This window comes from Schistocerca americana, chromosome 1 (assembly GCF_021461395.2).
Source record: "Schistocerca americana isolate TAMUIC-IGC-003095 chromosome 1, iqSchAmer2.1, whole genome shotgun sequence".
NCBI lineage: Eukaryota > Metazoa > Arthropoda > Insecta > Orthoptera > Acrididae > Schistocerca > Schistocerca americana.
This window is the reverse complement of record NC_060119.1, coordinates 1,239,086,800-1,239,111,126: the sequence shown is the minus strand read 5'-3', so window position 1 is coordinate 1,239,111,126 and position 24,327 is coordinate 1,239,086,800. Positions and strand designations below refer to the sequence as shown.

At 44.2% G+C, this 24,327-nt stretch overlaps 1 protein-coding gene across 1 annotated transcript in view; it reads left to right on the top strand.

Annotated features, from left to right (window-relative positions):
• The window catches only part of LOC124598501 (juvenile hormone esterase-like), a 73,811-nt gene that overhangs the window by 7,355 nt on the left and 42,129 nt on the right, over nt 1-24,327 (top strand). Inside the window, exons 2-4 of the mRNA XM_047136005.1 lie at nt 7,644-7,781; nt 18,978-19,109; nt 24,115-24,265. Coding sequence (XP_046991961.1) covers nt 7,644-7,781; nt 18,978-19,109; nt 24,115-24,265 — 421 coding nt within the window. The remainder of the gene's footprint in view (nt 1-7,643; nt 7,782-18,977; nt 19,110-24,114; nt 24,266-24,327) is intronic.

Sequence of the window (24,327 nt, the reverse complement as noted above, 5' to 3'; positions counted from 1 at the left end):
TATTCACGTAGTACGTAAAGAAATGGTAATCTTTTGGTTGGAGGGTGGCAGGGTGGCGTAATGGCTAGCGCATCTGCTTGGTCAGCAGGGACCTTGGTTCGAATCCCGCCATTGGAACAAATTTTCATTCGTCGCTCTGCGTATATGCATCGTTATGATCACTGCCCACCACGAGAAATAATGCTGCCTGGTGACGTTGTGAGCACGTGCCGCGGCGAGGAAGGTATGTAAGAGGAACAGAGACGAATGTGGAATCATTCTAGCGACGATGCGGGCCGACAATGGGGAAATCCAAGGACATGTAAGACTGTAAGTCTCAAGAACGGAGGTTCAAATGGCTCTGAGCACTATGGGACTCAACTGCTGAGGTCATTAGTCCCCTAGAACTTAGAACTAGTTAAACCTAACTAACCTAAGGACATCACAAACATCCATGCCCGAGGCAGGATTCGAACCTGCGACCGTAGCGGTCTTGCGGTTCCAGACTGCAGCGCCTTTAACCGCACGGCCACTTCGGCCGGCGATCTCAAGAACGGAGATGCTAAGCTGCTGTTCACATGCTACTGTCGTGAGCGTCTTTGGAACATGGTTCAAGGACGATGGAACGTCGAGTAGGTGATAATGTGCTAGACGTACACTCCTCGTAACAGAACATGGAGGTCAGAGACTTACATGCTCTGTGAAGGAGGATGAGCTGATATCTGCCGCAGATCTAATGACTATCTTGCTTGTACAGGAACAAATCTTTCGGAGCACACCGTTTGGAACGCATTACTGACAGCGATGGAATCTTCCAGCAAGACAACGGTCCGTGTCACAAAGCCAGAATTCAGCAGCAGTGGTTTGAGGAGCTCACGTTGATGTCTTGGCCGTCAAATTCGCCTAATCTGAAACCGACTGAACACATCTAGAGCGCTATTAAGGATCAGGTGTGCGCCCACAATCCTCCGGCCCGCAATTTTCGTGAATTTCTCGACATGTGCGTAGACATCTGTTGCCACATACTTTCAGAAACGTTCCAAAGACTTGCCGAATCAATTCCAGGCTTTATTCAACCAAAGCGCTAGCAAGCACGTGTTTATATAGTTTAGGTCATCGGTGTATACCAAATGTAACCTGCTTATTCTGGTAAGACGTCGGTCTCTCTCTACAATTTTTAACACCTACACTTCCGTCCATCACCATATTGACGATACCATGATGCCTCAGGACGTGTCCTATCAATCAGTCAGTTTCTTTAGTAAAGTTGTGCCATTAAATAATTTTCTCCTAGTTTGGATTCAATACCTCTTCCTTGATTTACCAATCTATCCATCTAATCTTCAGCGTTGTTCTGTAGCATCATATTCCAAAGCTTCTGTTCTCTTCTTGTTTTTAATTCTTATCGTCCACGTTTCTCTTCCGTAAAAGGCTACGCTTCTGAGAAATATTTCCAGAGTAGACTTTCCAACACTTAAATTTATATTATACGTTAAGATTCTTCTCTGTTTCAGAAACTTTTCTTTTCCTACGGCCAGTCGGCACTTTATATCCTCTCTATTTTGGCCATCGGCGGTTATTACGCTGCCCAACAAGCAAAACTCATCTACTACTTTTATTGTCTTGTTTCTTAATTTCATTTCCTCAGCATCGCCTGGTTTTGATAGAATTCGCGCAGTTATCCTTGTTTTGCTTTTGTTGATATTCATCGTATAACCTCTTTTCAGTGTACTATCCATTCCGTTCAACTGCTCTTCCAAGAACTTTACCGTTTCTGACAGCGTTACAATGCCATCAGCAGACTTCAAAGTTTTTATTTCTTCTTTCCGAACTTAAGTTCCCTTTTCAAATGTATGCTTGGTTTCCTTTACTGCTTGCTCAGTGTATAGATTAAATAACATCGAGATTATATCACAACACTATCTTGGTGCCTTCACTGTATTACATTTCGTCTACTTGCCAATTGGAGATTAACTTTTATAAGGATGCTATAGAGGGAACACATGAAGGATAACGAACGTGAATCGTAAGGAAAAAATTTAAGAATAAATTCCTGAACTTCGTAGCTCTCATACTTTGAATTTCGTGGTGGATGTTCTGTTTAAACATGCACACAAGTGACATTCTTTACTGGCGTTCAACATTTCTCTGTTTTCCACAGTTTCTCCACGACAATAGGTTGTACTAATGCTTACGTATCATTATTAGCAGTAAAACGTTAACAAATGCGCAACGATCAAATAGAATAGACGTCCTGACTCCGTTTAGCTGTCAATTCGTGAATGTGTATGACGCTTTTGTCGTTTTCTCTTGTTATGCGCACACTCCTCAAAGCATTTGTCCGGTAGTGGATCTGTAATGGACAGCAGATTGGTTGCTGATTTCTGTTAGATACATTTTTAATTACAACAATTTCATTTAAGTTCAACAACTTGCAATCAAAGCGACGTATTAAAGTACTGGAATTAAAAATCAAAGGATTTGATTAGCAGAAAGTAAGAATGTAATGAAGGTGCTGTCTAATTCTTACTGTTGGAAAGAATTATGTATTTTGCCACGGTTAAGTCAATGCTGTTTCCCTTATGTAGCATTAATTAAAACTTAAATCTGTGGTCAAGACACAAGGGAATCAAGGACATTAGCTGCCAGCGGGTATTGTTTTATATCAGAGGGCAAGTTGAAAATTGTGCCAGACCGGAATTCGAACCTGTGTCTTCTGCTTAGTAGGTAGATGCGCTGATCATTACGCCATCCGGACACAGCGGTCACCACAACTGCGTGGAGTACCCTAGCATGCCTCCCGTCAGATCCCTGATGGCGTAGTAGTCAGCGCACCTTCCTAGTAAGCATGAGAGCTGAGTTCGAATCCGGCACAAATTTCCAACTTGCACCATTGACAGGCTGCAGTCAACGCCCACTGACAGCTAATGTCTTTAATTTCCTTGTGTCTCGATTCATAATGGCTGCAGGACCAAGATGCTGACTGTCCTTACAGACATGTCCGAAAGAACGGACACCGCATATATTTAATCTATAGTGTTTAAACATAAAAAATGATGTTTTTCCAATGCAGAAGTTGAAAACGCTAGTGTGCTCGCTGTACTAATATTTTTATTATCAGGGTAATTTTCTTGATGTTTTGTATTTTAGATCTTGTGAAAAACAAAACATTAGCAGGTAGCCTTTTACTGGAGTGTTCTAACGCATTTTATTGCATGCCAGTGACTATGTTGGCGGCGCTGGCCGTTGAGTGATGCTCAGTCTGCACATGGGAGGGGGTAGCATCTTCCGGCAGAGGTGTTAGGTTCACGTAGGTTGGTCTAAACAAGTCGCCTAACAGCAATAACTCTTGACAGTCGTCTCTGACACTTACCACCAAGAAATTCTGCGACCTTACAATAGAAGTTTCATTGTCATAGAAGTAGAATACTCCACACGTAGAATACATCGAAATCTCTTACCTCCTCACCATTCTGAAAAAAATTGCCCCGTTGTTTTTTTTTTTTTTAACTTTTGATTGACCCTTATCAGTCTAATTACTCATTATCAACATTCATTGCTCTTACCACCCTCGTTTCTCACTCACAAAACACAATCTTACAAAAAATTGACCCCTTAAAAGAACTCTAGTGCAACATGTTATTAGCTGATACCTATTCCAGTGTCTCTCAAGACTCCTGGTTTTTACAGTTTTATAGTCCCTGGACAGAACTCTAAATTTTTAAAAATTATGGTTTTGGCTCTTCCATTGTGCACTACCAGTATCTGCAGTCCACAAAAACTTAAGATTCCTCCGGTATCAAATAATACTTTCGCTGTCCTTGGTGCCTGCTTCTGTACAGTGTAGAACAATCTGTGAACAAGAGAAGCTAATGGTTCACTAAGAGATATGTCTTCTTTCACGTGTATCGTTGGCATTGCCACATATTACTTTACAGCAATAAATGTAACAAGAGATCCATTTCCACATACAATAAGTTGTAAATGAATGCCGAAAGTAATAACGAAAGAAAGAAAATCACTTAATTGTGGATCAGGGTAATACCACAACACTGACGTCAAAGAAAAAATCAGATGAAATTTGTAGGTCTCCGTATTGTACACAGTGGCTGGTTGCGCGAAACGAAAAAACAACCGTGTCATCTTGAAAAACGAAGAGATGGGTGCCAATAAGTTTCAGTGTGCCATTACTTTACCGAACGCTTAGTTTCAATAATAACATCATCTGGTCGGCTAAACGAGTCATACTGATGAACTATGGCGGACCGCCATCTTAAGGTATCATGAGTAATAATTAAACATTTAAGCAGTTGCAAATAAAACGGTATAATTGGTATAGTCTTCTATATTTGTAAACTTTACAATAGAGAAGTTCAACAGAATCTCCCGTCCTACTTTAGTTACTCCACTCTAACCTACCTTTAACACATCTGTGACAAGCTAAGCTGACCTAACAGTCACATATTGTTGAGTGATATTTGATTATTACTCTGATAAATTTGTTAGCTATTTTTGAGGAAATCACAAGGTTTACTAACTCAAGAAGAAGGCTTATAATTATCTTGTTAAGGAACGCACGGGCCCAGGTGTCGTCTCGTGATCTGGCTTGACCATAAGAGGTCAGTCACGAAGGTTCTAGACAAGAGACGTGGGCCCCCACGGCACTGCAATTTGCAGAATTGACTGCGTTTAGCCCTTGCTCCACACTTTGGCGGGAAATGCGATTTTCTCCTTTGAATGCAGTCTGCCGCTATGTCACTACAAGCCGCTAGATAATAACTGTGCGTGACGAATTCACCTCCTTGTACACTATGTAGGAACCGACCATCACAGCGCTGTTCGGCCATTGTGAGAAAATTCGTTGCCTTTCCCCTCAAGATCTAGTTATTCAATCAAATGAGTCTTGCCCGCCATGGTATTTAGGCTCGAGCGACTCGACCGATGAGTGGAACATGGCTAGCAGCATATACCAACCTCATGCGTGTTAAAATGCGTTCTGTAATCGAAAAATGGGAAATTTCTGCAGGTTTCCTCTGCATTCGCGCAAATAAATTAAAAGTCTCGCTGGTCATTGTAACGAAAGCTGAGTGTCTCCCCTCCAAGTTGAGTTTTTCAAAAAGTTGAGAGTGAGGTTTAGAAGAGGATAATTTTGGGCCTTGCCTTCCTGCTGTGGAGGGAGAGAGACTTGCGGTTCTGCCGCAGTGGGAGAGAGACTCCTAGTCCTGCCACAGAGGAAGAGATACTTCTTATCCTGATGTCGAGTGGGGAGCATGATTGCTGTTTTTGCACTGTCACTTTTCTGAGCAGCTCAGAATTTACAGAATTCGCTACGCAACCTGGTTTGCCTGATAAATTGTATTGTTTCGTCGGTCTTGGACTCCTTTTCCTTGCATTTACGAAGTGCACAGATTAAGAAAGCTTGAAGTATTTCCGAACCAGTCTTCCATGTAGGTGGGAAACCCCCACCCCACAGTGTTAGCGGTACATTCGTGATTAAATCGAGCTTGTAGATGACTTTGTGTTTCAATATTTTAGGTGACTTTGTGCTTGTTGTGTTGGAGCAATTTCTCAGTCTACATTACGAGACTTTATCTCATTTCGTCGGAAACTACTTCTTTGTCATTCTAATGTGGTATGTGTCGAGATTTTAGAGCAAGTGAATAACTTATTAAACACAGACTTGATTTGAATTTCAAAACCAAATTATTGTCTTAGAAGTGATTCTGATTAGACAGTCCTCTAAAAACAGATCTAAAAACAAATATAACCCATGCATCCCTAATCTGTTTGTGTCACTGTGACGATGTTCTACTGCAAAGCGGAAGCCATCCTGCTTGCTTAATTATTACATATGAGAGGTTTTTATCTGTGGTCATGACTTACTATTTACAAGGATTGCGCGAAAGTCTTCACAGATCTACATCTACATCTACATTTATACTCCGCAAGCCACCCAACGGTGTGTGGCGGAGGCCACTTTACGTGCCACTGTCATTACCTCCCTTTCCTTTTCCACTCGCGTATGGTTCGCGGGAAGAACGACTGTCTGAAAGCCTCCGTGCGCGCTCTAATCTCTCTAATTTTACATTCGTGATCTCCTCGGGAGGTATAAGTAGGGGGAAGCAATATATTCGATACCTCATCCAGAAACGCACCCTCTCGGAACCTGGCGAGCAAGTTACACCGCGATGCAGAGCGCCTCTCTTGCAGAGTCTGCCACTTGAGTTTATTAAACATCTCCGTAACGCTATCACGGTTACCAAATAACCCTGTGACGAAACGCGCCGCTCTTCTTTGGATCTTCTCTATCTCCTCCGTCAGACCGATCTGGTACGGATCCCACACTGATGAGCAATACTCAAGTATAGGTCGAACGAGTGTTTTGTAAGCCACCTCCTTTGTTGATGGACTACATTTTCTAAGCACTCTCCCAATGAATCTCAACCTGGTACCCGCCTTACCAACAATTAATTTTATATGATCATTCCACTTCAAATCGTTCCGCACGCATACTCCCAGATATTTTACAGAAGTAACTGCTACCAGTGTTTGTTCCGCTATCATATAATCATACAATAAAGGATCCTTCTTTCTATGTATTCGCAATACATTACATTTGTCTATGTTAAGGGTCAGTTGCCACTCCCTGCACCAAGTGCCTATCCGCTGCAGATCTTCCTGCATTTCGCTACAATTTTCTAATGCTGCAACTTCTCTGTATACTACAGCATCATCCGCGAAAAGCCGCATGGAACTTCCGACACTATCTACTAGGTCATTTATATATATTGTGAAAAGCAATGGTCCCATAACACTTCCCTGTGGCACGCCAGAGGTTACTTTAACGTCTGTAGACGTCTCTCCATTGATAACAACATGCTGTGTTCTGTTTGCTAAAAACTCTTCAATCCAGCCACACAGCTGGTCTGATATTCCGTAGGCTCTTAACTTGTTTATCAGGCGACAGTGCGGAACTGTATCGAACCCCTTCCGGAAGTCAAGAAAAATAGCATCTACCTGGGAGCCTGTATCTAATATTTTCTGGGTCTCATGAACAAATAAAGCGAGTTGGGTCTCACACGATCGCTGTTTCCGGAATCCATGTTGATTCCTACATAGTAGATACTGGGTTTCCAAAAACGACATGATACTCGAGCAAAATTTCTCTGTTAAATGCAACTCAGAGAGACGTCAGTAAGACAGGAAGGGAAGTTCTACTCAAAATACATTTGTAAGCTGTAAATGTACTTGTGGTGAACAGCTGTTTTTCACCGTTCAACAAGTTATTGTGCAGCCTAATCAGTGTCAACACTGAAATCCGGCATAAGAAACTATGGTTTGTGACACGGAGTTAGGCGGTAAGATTTACGTCGAAGCTGTGGGCAGTGGTCGATGGTACAAGTTCTATGTCCTAATACGAATTTACTGTGCCAACTTGACAGCACGTTGTGAGGTAACCTAACAATAAGAGAGAAAAAAATGAAGAGCTATGATGGCTTGTACTTTTGCTGCATCTGTTGAAGCACTCGGGACAGAGAAAAGGTGTAAGCACGGACAGGGAGGTTTGCAGTGCGTACTGGAACCGTACGAAATGGGAGTGGTTGGTCGTAACAGGTTGAGTGCCTGATGGCTCGGCCTCACGTGGTGTTTGCGGTGTGTTTCAGACGGCCCAGAACGTGACTGTGCAGACTACGGCAGGTCTGTTACGAGGGGTGAGCACCACCACCATCAACGGGACGGCCTACTACCGATTCTCGGGGGTGCCTTTCGCTGCGCCACCCGTCGGAGAACTGCGTTTCAAGGTAAGCTACCGCCGTCTTGGACAATTTCTGCTACCACTACTACATTGTTGAAGGAAAAGGGGGTGACGGGTTCCTCAATGGAAAACCTTAATTTCTCTTGTCTGCCTCTGGTCTCGCTGGTATAATGATTCAGTTGCTGTGAGTCACACGTCTGTGAGTCACTGTAGTCCAGTTCGATATCTAAGGAATGGAAGTATCATACGTGATCTGATCAGAAGTATCCGGATGTATTCATCCTTGGCCCTTATGGTGGCTTCATCTCTGCAGGGGACACTTTCAGTGAGGTGCGTGACTACTGTATTGTAATGCCTGTGTTTTTACGATGTCCTATACAATGCCCATCAGACATGTATGTATGCATGTCTGAAGGAACAGGCACGGTTGTGATTGACAGTTGTGTGAAATACAAGAAATGTATTCGTAGTTGCGATTATGGCCAGACTCCAGCTGCACAATTTACACAACTGGCCATTAAAGTTGCTACACCAAGAAGAAATGCAGATGATGAACGGGTATTCATTGGACAAACATATTCTACTAGAACTGACGTGTGATTACATTTTCACGCAATTTGGGTACATAGATCCTGAGAAATCAGTGCCCAGAACAACCACCTCTGGCGGTAATAACGGCCTTGATACGCCTGGACATTGAGTCAAACAAAGCTTGGATGGCGTGTACAGCTACAGCTACCCATGCAGCTTCAACACGATACCACAGTTCATCAAGAGTAGTGACTGGCGTATTGTGACGAGCCAGTTGTTCGGGCACCATAGACCAGACGATTTCAGTTGGTGAGAGATCTGGAGAATGTGCTGGCCAGGGCAGCAGTCGAACATTTTCTCTATTCAGAAAGGCCCGTACAGGACCTGCAACATGCGGTCGTGCACTATCCTACTGAAATGTAGGGGTTCGCAGGGATGGAATGAAGGGTAGAACCACGGGTCGTAACACATCTGAAATGTAACGTTCACTGTTCAAAGTGCCGTCAATGCGAACAAGAGGTGACCGAGACGTGTAACCAATGGCACCCCATACCATCACGCCGGGTGATACGCCAGTATGGCGATGACGAATACACGCTTCCAATGTGCGTTCACCGCGATGTCGCCAAACACGGATGTGACCATCATGACGCTGTAAACAGAACCTGGATTCATCCGAAAAAATGACGTTTTGCCATTCGTGCACCCAGGTTTGTCGTTGCGTACACCATTGCAGGCGTTCCTGTCTGCGATGCAGCGTCAAGGGTAACCGCAGCCATGGTCTCCGAGCTGATAGTCCATGCTGTTTCAAACGTCGTCGAACTGTTCGTGCAGATTGTTGTTGTCTTGCAAACGTCCCCATCTGTTGACTCAGGGATCGAGACGTGGCTGCACGATCCGTTACAGCCATGCGGATAAGATGCCGTGATACGAGGCCGTTGGGATCCAGCACGGCTTTCCGTATTACCCTCCTGAACCCGCCGATTCCATATTCTAACAGTCATTGGATCTCGACCAGCGCGAGCAGCAATGTCGCGATACGAAAAACCGCAATCGCGATAGGCTACAATCTGACCTCTATCAAAGTCGGAAACGTGATGGTACGCATTTCTCCTCCTTACACGAGGCATCACAACAACGTTTCACTAGGCAACGCCCGTCAACTGCTGATTGTGTATGAGAAATCGGTTGGAAGCTTTCGTCATGTCAGCACGTTGTAGGCGTCGCCATCGGCGCCAACCTTTTGTGGAAGCTCTGAAAAGCTGATCATTTGCATATCACAGCATCTTCTTCCTTTCGGGTTAAATTTCGCGTCTGTAGCACGTCATCTTCGTGGTGTAGCAACTTTAATGGTCAGCTAAATAGATTTGTTTTCTGTTTGTTGATCACTGTTTTTTTTTTATATTTTCAAACTGACCTGTTTGTGGCTTTTTAATATTGTAAACAAAGTTCGAGAACCAATTGTAATTCTTTTTTTTTATTTTTCAGTAGATCTGAAGAAGGGCAGCACTGCCCGAAACTAGTCAGTCTGAAGTAATAAAATACAGCGATTAATGGACAGCCAAATTTTAATGTGTTTTACATGATTTCTTAAAACATATTTATTGTTACCTCAATTTGTAACTCAATTTAGCAGTGGTGTATGTCTGTAAATGCTATGGTTTTACTCCAGAAGCCCTGTTGTTTACTCTAAATTTTTTCGTTTGAGTTGAATCTAGCAGTGACATATGCCTCCTTTTTTCGACATGTCATAGTTTAGTGCCGTACCTACGTATCATAACAATTCTCACGCTTATATGCCCTGGGATTACTTTGTTTTCGTTTTCAGTCAATGCATGTTAGTTAAAACACATGGAGCGTTGTGATATTTGTGTAATGATTTTGTGCAACAAACGTGGTTAATAGTGAGAACAACTGTGAGAGACTGTATAGAACAAAGTGAATGTTAGTCACTTTCGAAATACGTTGGAGACAGATGTTACAAGCACTTATATCACCAAAGCTCTAACATAAAATCTATTTCCACCTTCACTGTCGCACGTTACAACCTGTTAATTTTTATCTGTCCTAGAGCAAAACGCAAATAAAACAAAGTATTGAACGTAAAAGCATGTAAGCTGTTAAAGGCGAATTATGTAATTTCGAAACCAGTAACGATCTCCTGAGATGTGAAAGTATTCATGGTTCTTTCCGGAGACAGGAAGAACAGAGCCGAGGTATTGGTTAGCAGCATCACTCACGTTGAGTCACGGAAGATGGACAGTTTACTAAGCAAAACAAGCTGGGCGAAATTTGATGTAGACAAACGAAACCCGAACAGGATTATGTGAGCAATTTCCGTACCAGAATCACTAACAGGTTTTAGAAGATCAGTATCTGTTACAGAGTCACTGACGGCCTCGTAGAATACAGTCTGTAGGTAGCCATTGACCAGCAATAGAATGCCATTTCACGTACAGCAACACTCTCGCTAATACTGCGAACGCATCAGAAGCGACCAACAACTCACAGGGCCACACCAGTTGTAAACGAACTGATCCAATGTAAAGACTGGAGACAGCACTGGTGGATAAAAAGTGACTACCTACGCCCTCACTGCCCACGCCTTTATTCCTCTACGAGAGAGATCGACTCTCTTCCTAATATCGATAATGGCAGTCAGTGCTGTCACCAATAAAATTTTGCAGATCATGTCACTATCTTTGTCTGATGCCATGTCGGATACAGCAGCTATAGTTGTTACAAGTCCTTCTCAATAAGCTACAAATAATTTGCAGAAAAACTTAACAGACTGTTTAAATCGAAACTGCAAAACTTTGGCTTCCAATGGATGTGAACTGATGTAGATGAGGCTTAAAAAAGGCTTACCGAGCCATAAAATGATATTTCGCTGAGAGATCTGCATCACGTTTTTCCTCTATGGTAAAAGAAAATGAAGACACACACAAAAAAAAGTTGTCTGGAAGACTCTTTATGTAATATAAGTAGAGGATATCCAAGAAGCAGACATAGGATAAAAAAAATTGTTTATCAACAAGAGTATCGTCTCGTACCATTCATAATGTGGCGCAGGTAACGATGGGAGTGGAAAGCGACTAAGGGTTATGTGGGCGTAAATCCTTAACAGTATCTAAATATACCTATTAACCAATTTCAACAGATCCAAGCGCATACACGAGGTGACACAAGAAAAGTATTCAGTACTCAATTTACAAAATGCAAAACTCAATACCTGACACAATTTCACCTACCTCTCAGTAGAGGGAGCAAGAAATATTACACCACAAATAATAATACATAGTAATTTACTTTAACCATCGAAGCCGAAAGCACGCTGCAGCTAGCAACACCAGACTCTTGGCTGCACTGTCATTAACGAACCCAAGCGGTGTTCACTGCTCCAGACCACCAGGACGATGCGCTGTGTTGATAGAAAGCCATCCGTCGATCCCGAGTGCAAGTCTGCGAGTCTGCTAGCTGGATAGCATTCTAGCTACCCTTCTTGGTATTGGTTCTCCACCAGGGCTCCCTCAGATGTCGACCGCACCCGCCCCGTCCTTCATCTACGCAGCGCCACTATCACGACCGACTCCCTTGGCCAGCCAAGCCAGGATTAAACACGCTCGGCCGGAGTGCCATGCTTGGCCTAGAGCCAGATGCCAAGACTTCTTGTTCACCGATGTCCACGGTCCACCAGTGCTGGCACCAAGTTGATGCCATTCCCTTCACTCAGCCGCAGCTCCTGCCTCCTACATATCTACATACATACTCCGCTAGCCAGCAAGCTGTGTGTGGCGGAGGGCACTATTCGCGCCAAAGTCAAATTCTCCCCCTCTGTTCCACTCGTGGATCGCGCGAGGAAAAAGCGACTGTCTGAACACCTCAGTACGAGGTCTAGTTTCCCTTATCTTTGAATGGTGACCATTGCGCGATATGAAAGTTGGCGGTAATAATATATGCTCTACATCCTCGGCGAAGATCGGATTTTGGACTTTAGTGAGCAGCCCCTTCCGTTTAGTGCGTTGTCTATCTCCAAGTGCGTCCCACTTCAAACTTTCTATGAGATTTGTAACGCTCTCGCGATTGCTACATGTACCAGTCACGAATCTTGCCGCTCTTCTTTGGACCTTCTCAATCTTTTGAATCAGACCCAACTGGTAAAGATTCCATACAGACGAACAATACTCTAAGACTGAACGAACTAAAGTAATGTAAGCAACATCATTTGTTCAAGGACTGCATCGCTTCTACCTATAAACCGCAATCTAGAGTTCGCCTTATCCGGTACTTGTGTAATCTGATCGTTCCATTTGAGATCATTTCGAATAGTCACACCCAGATACTTGACGGATGTTACCGCTTTCAATGACTGGGCATTTATTTTGTACTCGTACATTAATGGGGATTTTCGCTTTGTTATACGCAGTAGGTTACACTTACTAATATTCAGAGATAACTGCCAGTCATTACATCACGCATTTATTTTATGCAGACCCTCATTGATTTGTTCACAACTTTCGTGTGATAGTACTTTCCTGTAGACTACAGCATCATCGTCAAATAGTCTAATGCCGCTGTCAATACCATCAACCAGAACGTTTATGTAAATCGTAAAAAGCAGAGGTCCTATTACGCTGCCCTGGGGGACAGCTGAAGTTACGCTTGTTTTTGTTGAAGTCACACCATTCAGTACGACATACTGCTTTCTGCCTGTTAGAAAACTATCTATCTAACCGCATATGTCATCGGATAGACCGTCAGCGCGCACTTTCCGGAGCAAGCGAAAGCGCAGAACTGAGCCGAACGCCCTCCGAAAGTCGAGGAATATGGCATCAACCTGGGAGCCGGTATCTAGAGCCTGTTGTAGATCATGCGCAAAGAAGGCCAGCTGTGTCTCGCATGACCGCTGTTTCCTAAAACCGTGCTGCTTCCTGCAGGTGAGCTTCTCAGAGTCTAGAAAGGTCATTATGTCTGAACAGAAAATATGTTCCATGATTCTACAACAAGTTGATGTCAGTGAAATTGGCCGGTAATTTTGTGAATCCGTTTTTCTGCCCTTTTTATAGACTGCTATGATCTGGGCCTTCTTCTGCTGTTCCAATGATCTCTGATAGATGATGGATAATAATGGTGCTATATTTGTAGCATAGACAACATGAAATCTTATGGGGATACCGTCTGGATCAGATGCCTCCCTGGCGTCTACTGTTTTACAATCCCAGATACACTAAACACTAAGCCATCCTTGCGTTTGTTCGATAGTTGAAAGGGGGATTGGTGCTGCAGTCCTCTACCGTAAACGAGCTTTTGAAAGCTAGGTTTAGAATTTCGGCCTTCTGTTTATCATCATCAGTTACATTACCCGTACTGTCTTCTTTAGCTCCGGTCTTCCGTACGAGACCGGCCACCCCATTCTCCAGGGTGCCACAATTTGCTGGACAACGTCGTCAGCCCGCCACTCCAGACATAAAGAGGACCAGGCAGCATGCCCTAGTGCAGGGGTCTCCAAACTGCGGCCCGCGGGCTGAAACCGGCCCGCGACGGCCGACAAACCGGCCCGCGTTAGCTGGCCGGACACCCCCGGTATCCGGCCCGCCAAATACAGGGTAATTCAAAAAGAATACCACAACTTTAAAAATGTGTATTTAATGAAAGAAACATAATATAACCTTCTGTTATACATAATTACAAAGAGTATTTAAAAAGATTTTTTTTTCACTCAAAAACAAGTTCAGAGATGTTCAATATGGCCCCCTCCAGACACACGAGCAATATCAACCCGACACTCCAACTCGTTCCACACTCTCTGTAGCATATCAGGCGTAACAGTTTGGATAGCTGCTGTTATTTCTCGTTTCAAATCATCAATGGTGGCTGGGAGAGGTGGCCGAAACACCATATCCTTAACATACCCCCATAAGAAAAAATCGCAGGGGGTAAGATCAGGGCTTCTTGGAGGCCAGTGATGAAGTGCTCTGTCACGGGCTGCCTGGCGGCCGACCCATCGCCTCGGGTAGTTGACGTTCAGGTTTCATAACTAACCTTTTTCGTAGGACTCTCCATACAGTTGATTGTGGAATTTGCAGCTCTCTGCTAGCTCTGCGAGTCGATTTTCCTGGGCTGCGAACAAATGCTTGCTGGATGCGTGCTACATTTTCATCACTCGTTCTCGGCCGTCCAGAACTTTTCCCTTTACCCAAACACCCATTCTCTGTAAACTATTTATACCAACGTTTAATACACCACCTATCAGGAGGTTTAACACCATACTTCGTTCGAAATGCACGCTGAACAACTGTCGTCGATTCACTTCTGCCGTACTCAATAACACAAAAAGCTTTCTGTTGAGCGGTCGCCATCTTAGCATCAACTGACGCTGACGCCTAGTCAACAGCGACTCAAGCGAACAAATGTACAACTAAATGAAACTTTATAGCTCCCTTCATTCGCCGACAGATAGTGCTTAGCTCTGCCTTTTGTCGTTGCAGAGTTTTAAATTCCTAAAGTTGTGGTATTCTTTTTGAATCACCCTGTATTTGAGGTGGTATCTACACTGCCACCAATTGAGTTTCGAGGCCTATCGTGACCAATACACCGCGACATTGACTCTGCTACTCGCTACAAGACTACATAACTAAAGTAATTGTTGCGCCGCTTGAAATAACAATGCGCTGACATACTCTACCTCTGTTCCGTCTTGTAGTAATAGTGTTGCTAACAATGATTTTGAGAATTCGTTAACTTTGCAGGACGCTTTCGTGAAGAATGTGCAGTAATACACTTTTTTGTCGATGAAATTCGCCACAATAAAATACGCCAGAATTTCGGTCAGGTACGCCCGCCAATCAAAATTATGTAATTAAATAAAAATCGTGTAGTTCGTTTCAGTGCTAGCTATTCCCACAACCTTAGATTTTTGCGATTTCATCTTTCCTTTAGCCTTACATTACGGTGATCATGGAAAGCTAGAGTGCTTTAATCCCACTAGGTAGATCTTGGCCCTTATGACTTCGTGGAGGAGTCAATGTGGCCCGCAGACTAAAAAGTTTGGAGACCCTGCCCTAGTCGCCTAGCGCCGGTGCAACTCTGTCGTACGCCAGACTCCTCGCTGTGATGACATGCCGCTATGGTGCTGTGAGCAACAATTTTGTTGTTCTACATCGACATCTACATAGATGCTCTGGAAGCCACCGTACGGTGCATGGCGGAGGGTACCTTGTACCACTAATAGTCATTTCCTTTCCTGTTCCACTTGTAAACAGAACGAGGGAAAAACGAGTGTCTGTATGCCTCCGTATGAGCCCTAATTTCTCTTATCTTATCTTAGTGACCCTTCCGCGCAATGTATGTTAGCGGCAGTAGAATCGCATGGCAGTCAGCTTCAAATGCCAGTTCTCTAAATTTTCTCAATAGTATTTCTCGAAAAGAACGTCGCCTTCCCTCCAGGGATTCCCATTTGAACTCCCCAAGCATCTCCGTTACACTTACGCTATCGGTAACAAATTTGTCATCCCATCTCTGAATTGATGGCTCCCTTTAGTCTGACCTGGTACGGATCCCAAAAACTCGAGCAGTACTCAAGAATAGGTCGCACTAGGGTCCTATATGCTATCTCCTTTACAGATGAACCACCCTTTACTTAAATTCTTCCAATAAACCAAGTCCGCTGATCGTGGTCTCGCGGTAGCGTTCTCGCGTCCCGAGTACAGGGTCCCAGGTTCGATTCCCGGCGAGGTCAGGGATTTTTCCCTGCCTCGAGATGACTGGGTGTTGTTGTGCCGTCTTTATCATCATCATTCATTCCCATTACGGTCGGAGGAAGGCAATGACAAACTACCTCCACTAGGATATTGCCTAGTACGGCGATGCGGGTCTCCCGCATCGTTCCCCTTGCTGTCACGGGGCGTGGAACTTCATCGGCAACAATAACCCAAAGTCGACCAGTCTCCTTTCCGGCCACAGTATTGTATTGTTTTGTATGGAACTGGGGACCTAGAAACGACGGAGAGGTTTCGTCCCCGCCAAAGCCCTCAGTGGTTCACAACCCCATAACAGGCTACAGCAGTCCACTCACCCCACCACCGCCCCACATCGAACCCAGAGTTATTGTGCGGTTCGGCCCCGAGTGGACCCGCCGGGAACGTCTCACACCAGACGATTGTAACCCCAGTGCTTGCGTGGTAGAGTCATTATGGTGAACGCGTACGTGGAGACAGTGTTTGCGCAGCAATCGCCGACATGGTGTAACTAAGGCGGAATAAGGGGAACCAGCCCACATTCGCCGAGGCAGATGGAAAACAGCCTTAAAAACCATCCACAGACTGGCCGGCACAGCAGACCTCGACAATAATCCGTCCGGAAACCAGTGTGTTAGACCGCACGGCTAACCGGGCGGGCTCCCTACCATACTTCTCACACGCTCGTTCCATTTCATATCGCTCTGCAACGTTGTGCTCAGATATTTAAACAACTTGATTGTGTCAAGCAGGGCACTAGCAGTACTGTATCCGATCATTACAGGATTGTTCTTCCTATTCGTCTGCATTATCACACATTTTTCCACATTTAGACCTAGCTGCCATACATCACACCAACTTGAAAGTTAGAAAATGGGAAAGCCGGCCGGAGTCGCCGAGCGGTTCTAGGCGCTACAGTCTGGAACCGCGCGACAGCTACGGTGGCAGGTTTGAAACCTGCCTCGGGCATGGATGTGTGTGATGTCCTTAGGTTAGTTAGGTTTAAGTAGTTCTAAGTTCTGAGGGACTGATGATCTCAGATGTTAAGTCCCATAGTGCTCAGAGCCATTTGAACCAAAATAGGACATTTGCAGACACACTCTGCTGCAGCGCTAGAAACAACAGCCAAGTGAGACAGGAATACGACTGTGCCATGAATCGCTAATACACGGCACACTAGAAAAGAGAATGACTGCTACAAATTAAACGATGTGCGCCAATATAAATATTTTTATTTCATCTACACCTACATCTACATCCATACTCCGCAAGCCACCTGACGGTGTGTGGCGGAGGGTACCCTGAGTACCTCTGTCGGTTCTCCCTTCTATTCCAGTCTCGTATTGTTCGTGGAAAGAAGGATTGTCGGTGTGCTTCTGTGTGGGCTCTAACCTCTCTGATTTTATCCTCATGGTCTCTTCGCGAGATATACGTAGGAGGGAGCAATATACTGCTTGACTCTTCGGTGAAGGTATGTTCTCGAAACTTTAACAAAAGCCCGTACGGAGCTACTGAGCGTCTCTCCTGCAGAGTCTTCCACTGGAGTTTATCTATCATCTCCGTAACGCTTTCGCGATTACTAAATGATCCTGCAACGAAGCGCGATGCTCTCCGTTGGATCTTCTCTATCTCTTCTATCAACCCTGTCTGGTACGGATCCCACACTACTGAGCAGTATTCAAGCAGTGGGCGAACAAGTGTACTGTAACCTACTTCCTTTGTTTTCGGATTGCATTTCCTTAGGATTCTTCCAATGAATCTCAGTCTGGCATCTGCTTTACCGAAGATCAACTTTTATGATCATTCCATTTTAAATCACTCCTAATGCGTACTCCCAGATAATTTATGGAATTAACTGCTTCCAGTTGCTAACCTGCTATTTTGTAGCTAAATGATAAGGGATCTACCTTTCTATGTACTAGCAGCACATTACACTTGTCTACATTGAGATTCAATTGCCATTCCCTGCACCATGCGTCAATTCGCTGCAGATCCTCCTGCATTTCAGTACAATTTTCCATTGTTACAACCTCTCGATACACCACAGCATCATCTTCAAAAAGCCTCAGTGAACTTCCGATGTCATCTACCAGGTCATTTATGTAAATTGTGAATAGCAACGGTCCTACGACACTCCCCTGCGGCACACCTAAAATCACTCTTACTTCGGAAGACTTCTCTCCATTGAGAATGACATGCTGCTTTCTGTTATCTAGGAACTCTTCAAGCCAATCACACAATTGGTCTGATACTCCATATGCTCTTACTTTGTTCATTAAACGACTGTTGGGAACTGTATCGAACGCCTTTCGGAAGTCAAGAAACACGGCATCTACCTGTGAATCCGTGTCTATGGCCCTCTGAGTCTCGTGGACGAATAGCGCGAGCTGGGTTTCACACGACCGTCTTTTTCGAAACCCATGCTGATTCCTACAGAGTAGATTTCTAGTCTCCAGAAAAGTCATTATATTCGAACATAATACGTGTTCCAAAATTCTATAACTGATCGACGTCAGAGATTTAGGTCTACAGTTCTGCACATCTGTTCGACGTCCCTTCTTGAAAGCGGGGACGACCTGTGCCATTTTCCAATCCTTTGGAACGCTACGCACTTCTAGAGACCTACGGTACACCGCTGCAAGAAGGGGGGCAAGTTCCTTCGCGTACTCTGTGTAAAATCGAACTGGTGTCCCATCAGGTCCAGCGGCCTTTCCTCTTTTGAGGAATTTTAATTGTTTCTCTATCCCTCTGTCGTCTATTTCGATATCTACCATTTTGTCATCCGTGCGACAATCTAGAGAAGGAACTACAGTGCAGTCTTCCTCTGTGAAACAGCTTTGGAAAAAGTCTCTTTGCATTAGATTGACGAAGTAGAAGTCGATACCAGTTTCAAAGATAACTGAAAATATAGAAATGATGTCGGTTTGAGAATAGCGTGCCAGATGGAACCTCTCACGTGTTTTTCCTGTTGACAGCCGCCGCAGCCGGTGACACCGTGGGAGGGCGTGCGTGACGCCGTAGAAGAGGCGGATGACTGCCTGCAGGCGATGGGTACGCAGCTGTCCGGCTCTGAGGACTGCCTCTACCTCAACCTCTACACGCCGTCGGTGAGTCGTCCGAGGTGCACAATTTTTTTTTTCATCAGTCTACTGACTGGTTTGATGCGGCCCGCCACGAATTCCTTTCCTGTGCTAACCTCTTCATCTCAGAGTAGCACTTGCAACCTACGTCCTCAATTATTTACTTGACGTATTCCAATCTCTGTCTTCCTGTACAGTTTTTGCCCTCTACAGCTCCCTCTAGTACCATGGAAGTCATTCCCTCATGTTTTAGCAGATGTCCTATCATCCAGTCCCTTCTCCTTATCAGTGCTTTCCACATATTCCGTTCCTCTCCGATTCTGCGTAGAACCTCCTCATTCCTTACCTTATCAGTCCACCTAATTTTCAACATTTGTCTATAGCACCACATCTCAAATGCTTCGATTCTCTTCTGTTCCGGTTCTCCCACAGTCCACGTTTCACTACCATACAATGCTGTACTCCAGACGTACATCCTCAAATTAAGGCCGGTATTTGATATTAGTAGACTTCTCTTGGCCAGAAATGCCTTTTTTGCCATAGCGAGTCTGCTTTTGATGTCCTCCTTGCTCCGTCCGTCATTGGTTATTTTACTGCCTAGGTAGCAGAATTCCTTAACTTCATTGACTTCGTGACCATCAGTCCTGATGTTAAGTTTCTCGCTGTTCTCATTCCTACTACTTCTCATTACCTTCGTCTTTCTCCGATTTACTCTCAAACCATACTGTGTACTCATTAGACTGTTCATTCCGTTCAGCAGATCATTTAATTCTTCTTCACTTTCACTCAGGATAGCAATGTCATCAGCGAATCGTATCATTGATATCCTTTCACCTTGTATTTTAATTCCACTCCTGAACCTTTCTTTTATTTCCATCATTGCTTCCTCGATGTACAGATTGAAGAGTAGGGGCGAAAGTCTACAGCCTTGTCTTACACCCTTCTTAATACGAGCACTTCGTTCTTGATCGTCCACTCTTATTATTCTCTCTTGGTTGTTGTACATATTGTATATGACCCGTCTCTCCCTATAGCTTACCCCTACTTTTTTCACAATCTCGAACACCTTGCACCATTTTATATTGTCGAACGCTTTTTCCAGGTCGACAAATCCTATGAAAGTGTCTTGATTTTTCTTTAGCCTTGCTTCCATTATTAGCCGTAACGTCAGAATTGCCTCTCTCGTCCCTTTACTTTTCCTAACGCCAAACTGATCTTCACCTAGCGCATTCTCAATTTTCTTTTCCATTCTTCTGTATATTATTCTTGTAAGCAGCTTCGATGCATGAGCTGTTAAGCTGATTGTGCGATAATTCTCGCACTTGTCAGCTCTTGCCGTCTTCGGAATTGTGTGGATGATGCTTCTCCGAAAGTCAGATGGTATATCGCCAGACTCATATATTCTACACACCAACGTGAATAGTCGTTTTGTTGCCACTTCCCCCACACATAGGTCACCTCATTTAACTTGTATCTTCGGCGAGACCAATTCAGTCATCACCATAATCTCTATCTTGCGTGTAGGAAATTTTATACACACAGTGTCCCAGGAGGAACTGTCAATATCCAGATACGAACATTGGAAGCAAAAAAGGTCTAGGCTCTAAAATGCTTGCCTTAAGAGCTATGAGCTCTTCTTCATCTTCAATACTGTGGAACAAATCTCTTCTACTGCAAGAGCTTTGCTTACCATATTTTAGGATGATGTAGTATGGACTAAAACAAGATAAAATACATACTTTAAGAGCTTTGAGCACTTGTTCAGTAGAAGAGGTGCATTTCACAGTAGCAAAAATGAAGAACAGCTCATGGCTCTTAGGGAATGCACTTACGTGCCTTAGATCGCGTGTTTATTGTCACTTGTTCTTGTTGCGGTCCATACTACCATCTTTCAAACTGTGGAAAATACCTTGCAGTGGAAGAGATCTGTTCCATAGTACCGAAGATGATGTACTCATGATGCATGAGTGTTAGAGCCCTTGTTTCCTAGAATTTTTTTGCTTCGAATGACTGATATTTAAATGAGAACTGTAGTTATTTCTAGATTCCAGCACGAAACAATAGGAGAAGCTGTAGAATTCTTGCTTCATGTCTGTACCTTCATTAGTACGACAAACACTTCCTGACTGTTTCACGGTTTAAAATATTCTAATTGAAAAAACTGAAAAAGTATCTTGCTGCATTGCTCTGGAAGAACAGTCAGTTTTATCAAGAAGAACACTGAATTTCGACAAAAGAACACACAAAGCATGAATCTCATGTTGCAATGGAATGCAATTACTGACATATACAGGGTGGTCCATTGATCGTGACCGGGCCAAATATCTCACGAAATAAGAGTCAAACGAAAAAACTACAAAGAACGAAACTCGTCTAGCTTGAAGGGGGAAACCAGATGGCGCTATGGTTGGCCCGCTAGATGGCGCTGCCATAGGTCAAACGGATATCATCTGCGTTTTTTTTAAAAAAGGAACCCCCATTTTTATTACATATTCGTGTAGTACGTAAAGAAATATGAATGTTTTAGTTGGGCACTTTTTTCGCTTTTTTGACAGATGGCGCTGTAATAGTCACAAACATATGGCTCACAATTTTAGACGAACAGTTGGTAACAGGTAGGTTTTTTAAATTAAAATACAGAACTATTACAGCACCATCTTCACAAAGCGAAAAAAGTGGTCCAACCAAAACATTCATATTTCTTTACGTACTACACGAATATGTAATAAAAAATGGGAGTTCCTATTTTTAAAAAAGCGCTGTAGGGAGTTCATTGTTGAGTTTACTGAAATATATAGGAGTCACGCATGTTTGTGGAAAGTAGGACCAAGAACTCCTACAGTCTAGATAAAAAGGTAATTGCTTATAATTCTTTAATAGAGAAAACAAGAGCAGTTGACCAAGCGGTGTAAACAGGCAAACTGCAGACGGAACCAAAATTATTAGTTCTGACTTCTTTGCGAGTAGAAAACTGATGTAATTTTGACACGAATAAGGACTGCTTCATACTCTCTCCGACTAAGGAACAAGAAGGCGCTGATACAAAAATGGTTTAAATGGCTCTGAGCGCTATGGGACTCAACTGCTGTGGTCATCAGTCCCCTAGAGCTTAGAACTACTCAAACCTAACTAACCTAAGGACATCACACACACCCATGCGCGAGGCAGGATTCGAACCTGCGACCGTAGCAGCAGCGCGGCTCCGAACTGGAGAGCCACCGCGGCCGGCAAGGCGCTGATACGTTTGAGTTTACTAACTTCCTAAGTCACTACACGCATCTTGACAATATCTAATTTCGAGTACGCTAGGAACACATACGCTTACTAACCAAAGGCTAGAAAACTCTCCCTGCCAAAGTGAACTTCTCTCCCTTGATCAGAGAGGAATTTCTTAGGAGAGGGACGTGGCCCCCGTTCCAACATCCAGTGGGGTTGGCGGAAAAGCCTCGGAAACTAGTCGCCGTTTCAGAGACACCTATTGGCGGCACCAAAAAATACGGGAAAGTGAGATTCCAATGGTTGGTGGTTCAAATGGCTCTGAGCACTATGGGACTTAACATCTGAGGTCATCAGTCCCCTAGAACTTAGAACTACTTAAACCTAACTAACCTAAGGACATCACACACATCCATGCCCGAGGCAGGATTCGAACCTGCGACCGTAGCACCAATGGTTGGTGCTAGTACTTGGGAGAATAAGTAAAAGGGGCTTCTTTGGCCTCTGCGTGACATTCAAAACGCTCACCCATGCCTTCAAGCTAGACGGTCAAGACGGGAAAGGAAATCATTTTGGCTACAGGAATGGGACTGCTGAATTTAACGGAAAATAAAACAAAATATCTTGCACCCATCCTCTCTCAAGTATCTGTGTGACTTCGACAAAGAAAATTAAGGGCAACAAGGGCATGCCATCGTGAGAATAAAAATGATAAAAATGTGAAACGAGTGCGAAACAAACGCATATCTTTCAATGTGTGCAGACAAGTCATCGCGTGTGGCCTTGCCTTACGATCTCGCATTGTTGGCTCTATTTCAGTAACTTGGGAGTGTGTGTGAAACTAATTTATCACTGTCATTCCGAGTCATTACAGGGTTATTACAAATGATTGAAGCGATTTCATAAATTCACTGTAGCTCCATTCATTGACATATGGTCACGACACACTACAGATACGTAGAAAAACTCATAAAGTTTTGTTCGGCTGAAACCGCACTTCAGGTTTCTGCCGCCAGAGCGCTCGAGAGCGCAGTGAGACAAAATGGCGACAGGAGCCGAAAAAGCGTATGTCGTGCTTGAAATGCACTCACATCAGTCAGTCATAACAGTGCAACGACACTTCAGGACGAAGTTCAACAAAGATCCACCAACTGCTAACTCCATTCGGCGATGGTATGCGCAGTTTAAAGCTTCTGGATGCCTCTGTAAGGGGAAATCAACGGGTCGGCCTGCAGTGAGCGAAGAAACGGTTGAACGCGTGCGGGCAAGTTTCACGCGTAGCCCGCTGAAGTCGACGAATAAAGCAAGCAGGGAGCTAACGTACCACAGCCGACGGTTTGGAAAATCTTACGGAAAAGGCTAAAGCAGAAGCATTTCTTAAACAGGAGATTGGAAAACCGATGGATCGGTCGTGGTGGTGATCATGATCAACAATTCATGTCATGGCCTCCACGCTCTCCCGACTTAACCCCATGCGATTTCTTTCTGTGGGGTTATGTGAAAGATTCAGTGTTTAAACCTCCTCTACCAAGAAACGTGCCAGAACTGCGAGCTCGCATCAACGATGCTTTCGAACTCATTGATGGGGACATGCTGCGCCGAGTGTGGGAGGAACTTGATTATCGGCTTGATGTCTGCCGAATCACTAAAGGGGCACATATCGAACATTTGTGAATGCCTAAAAAAACTTTTTGAGTTTTTGTATGTGTGTGCAAAGCATTGTGAAAATATCTCAAATAATAAAGTTATTGTAGAGCTGTGAAATCGCTTCAATCATTTGTAATAACCCTGTAGTTTTGTTCGTATCTCTTTTCAGTTGTCCGAGGAGGCGCTCCTGCCGGTCATGGTGTGGATCTACGGCGGCCACTTCTGGGCCGGCAGCAGCTCCGCCAGCGAGTACGGCCCAGACTTCCTGCTCGACCAGGGTGTCATAGTCGTCGCTCTCAATTACCGCCTGGCAGTCATGGGTGAGGCGCCGTAGCGATTCTGTTCGTGACTACTTGGACGTGCGGCTGAATGTGCAAGAAAA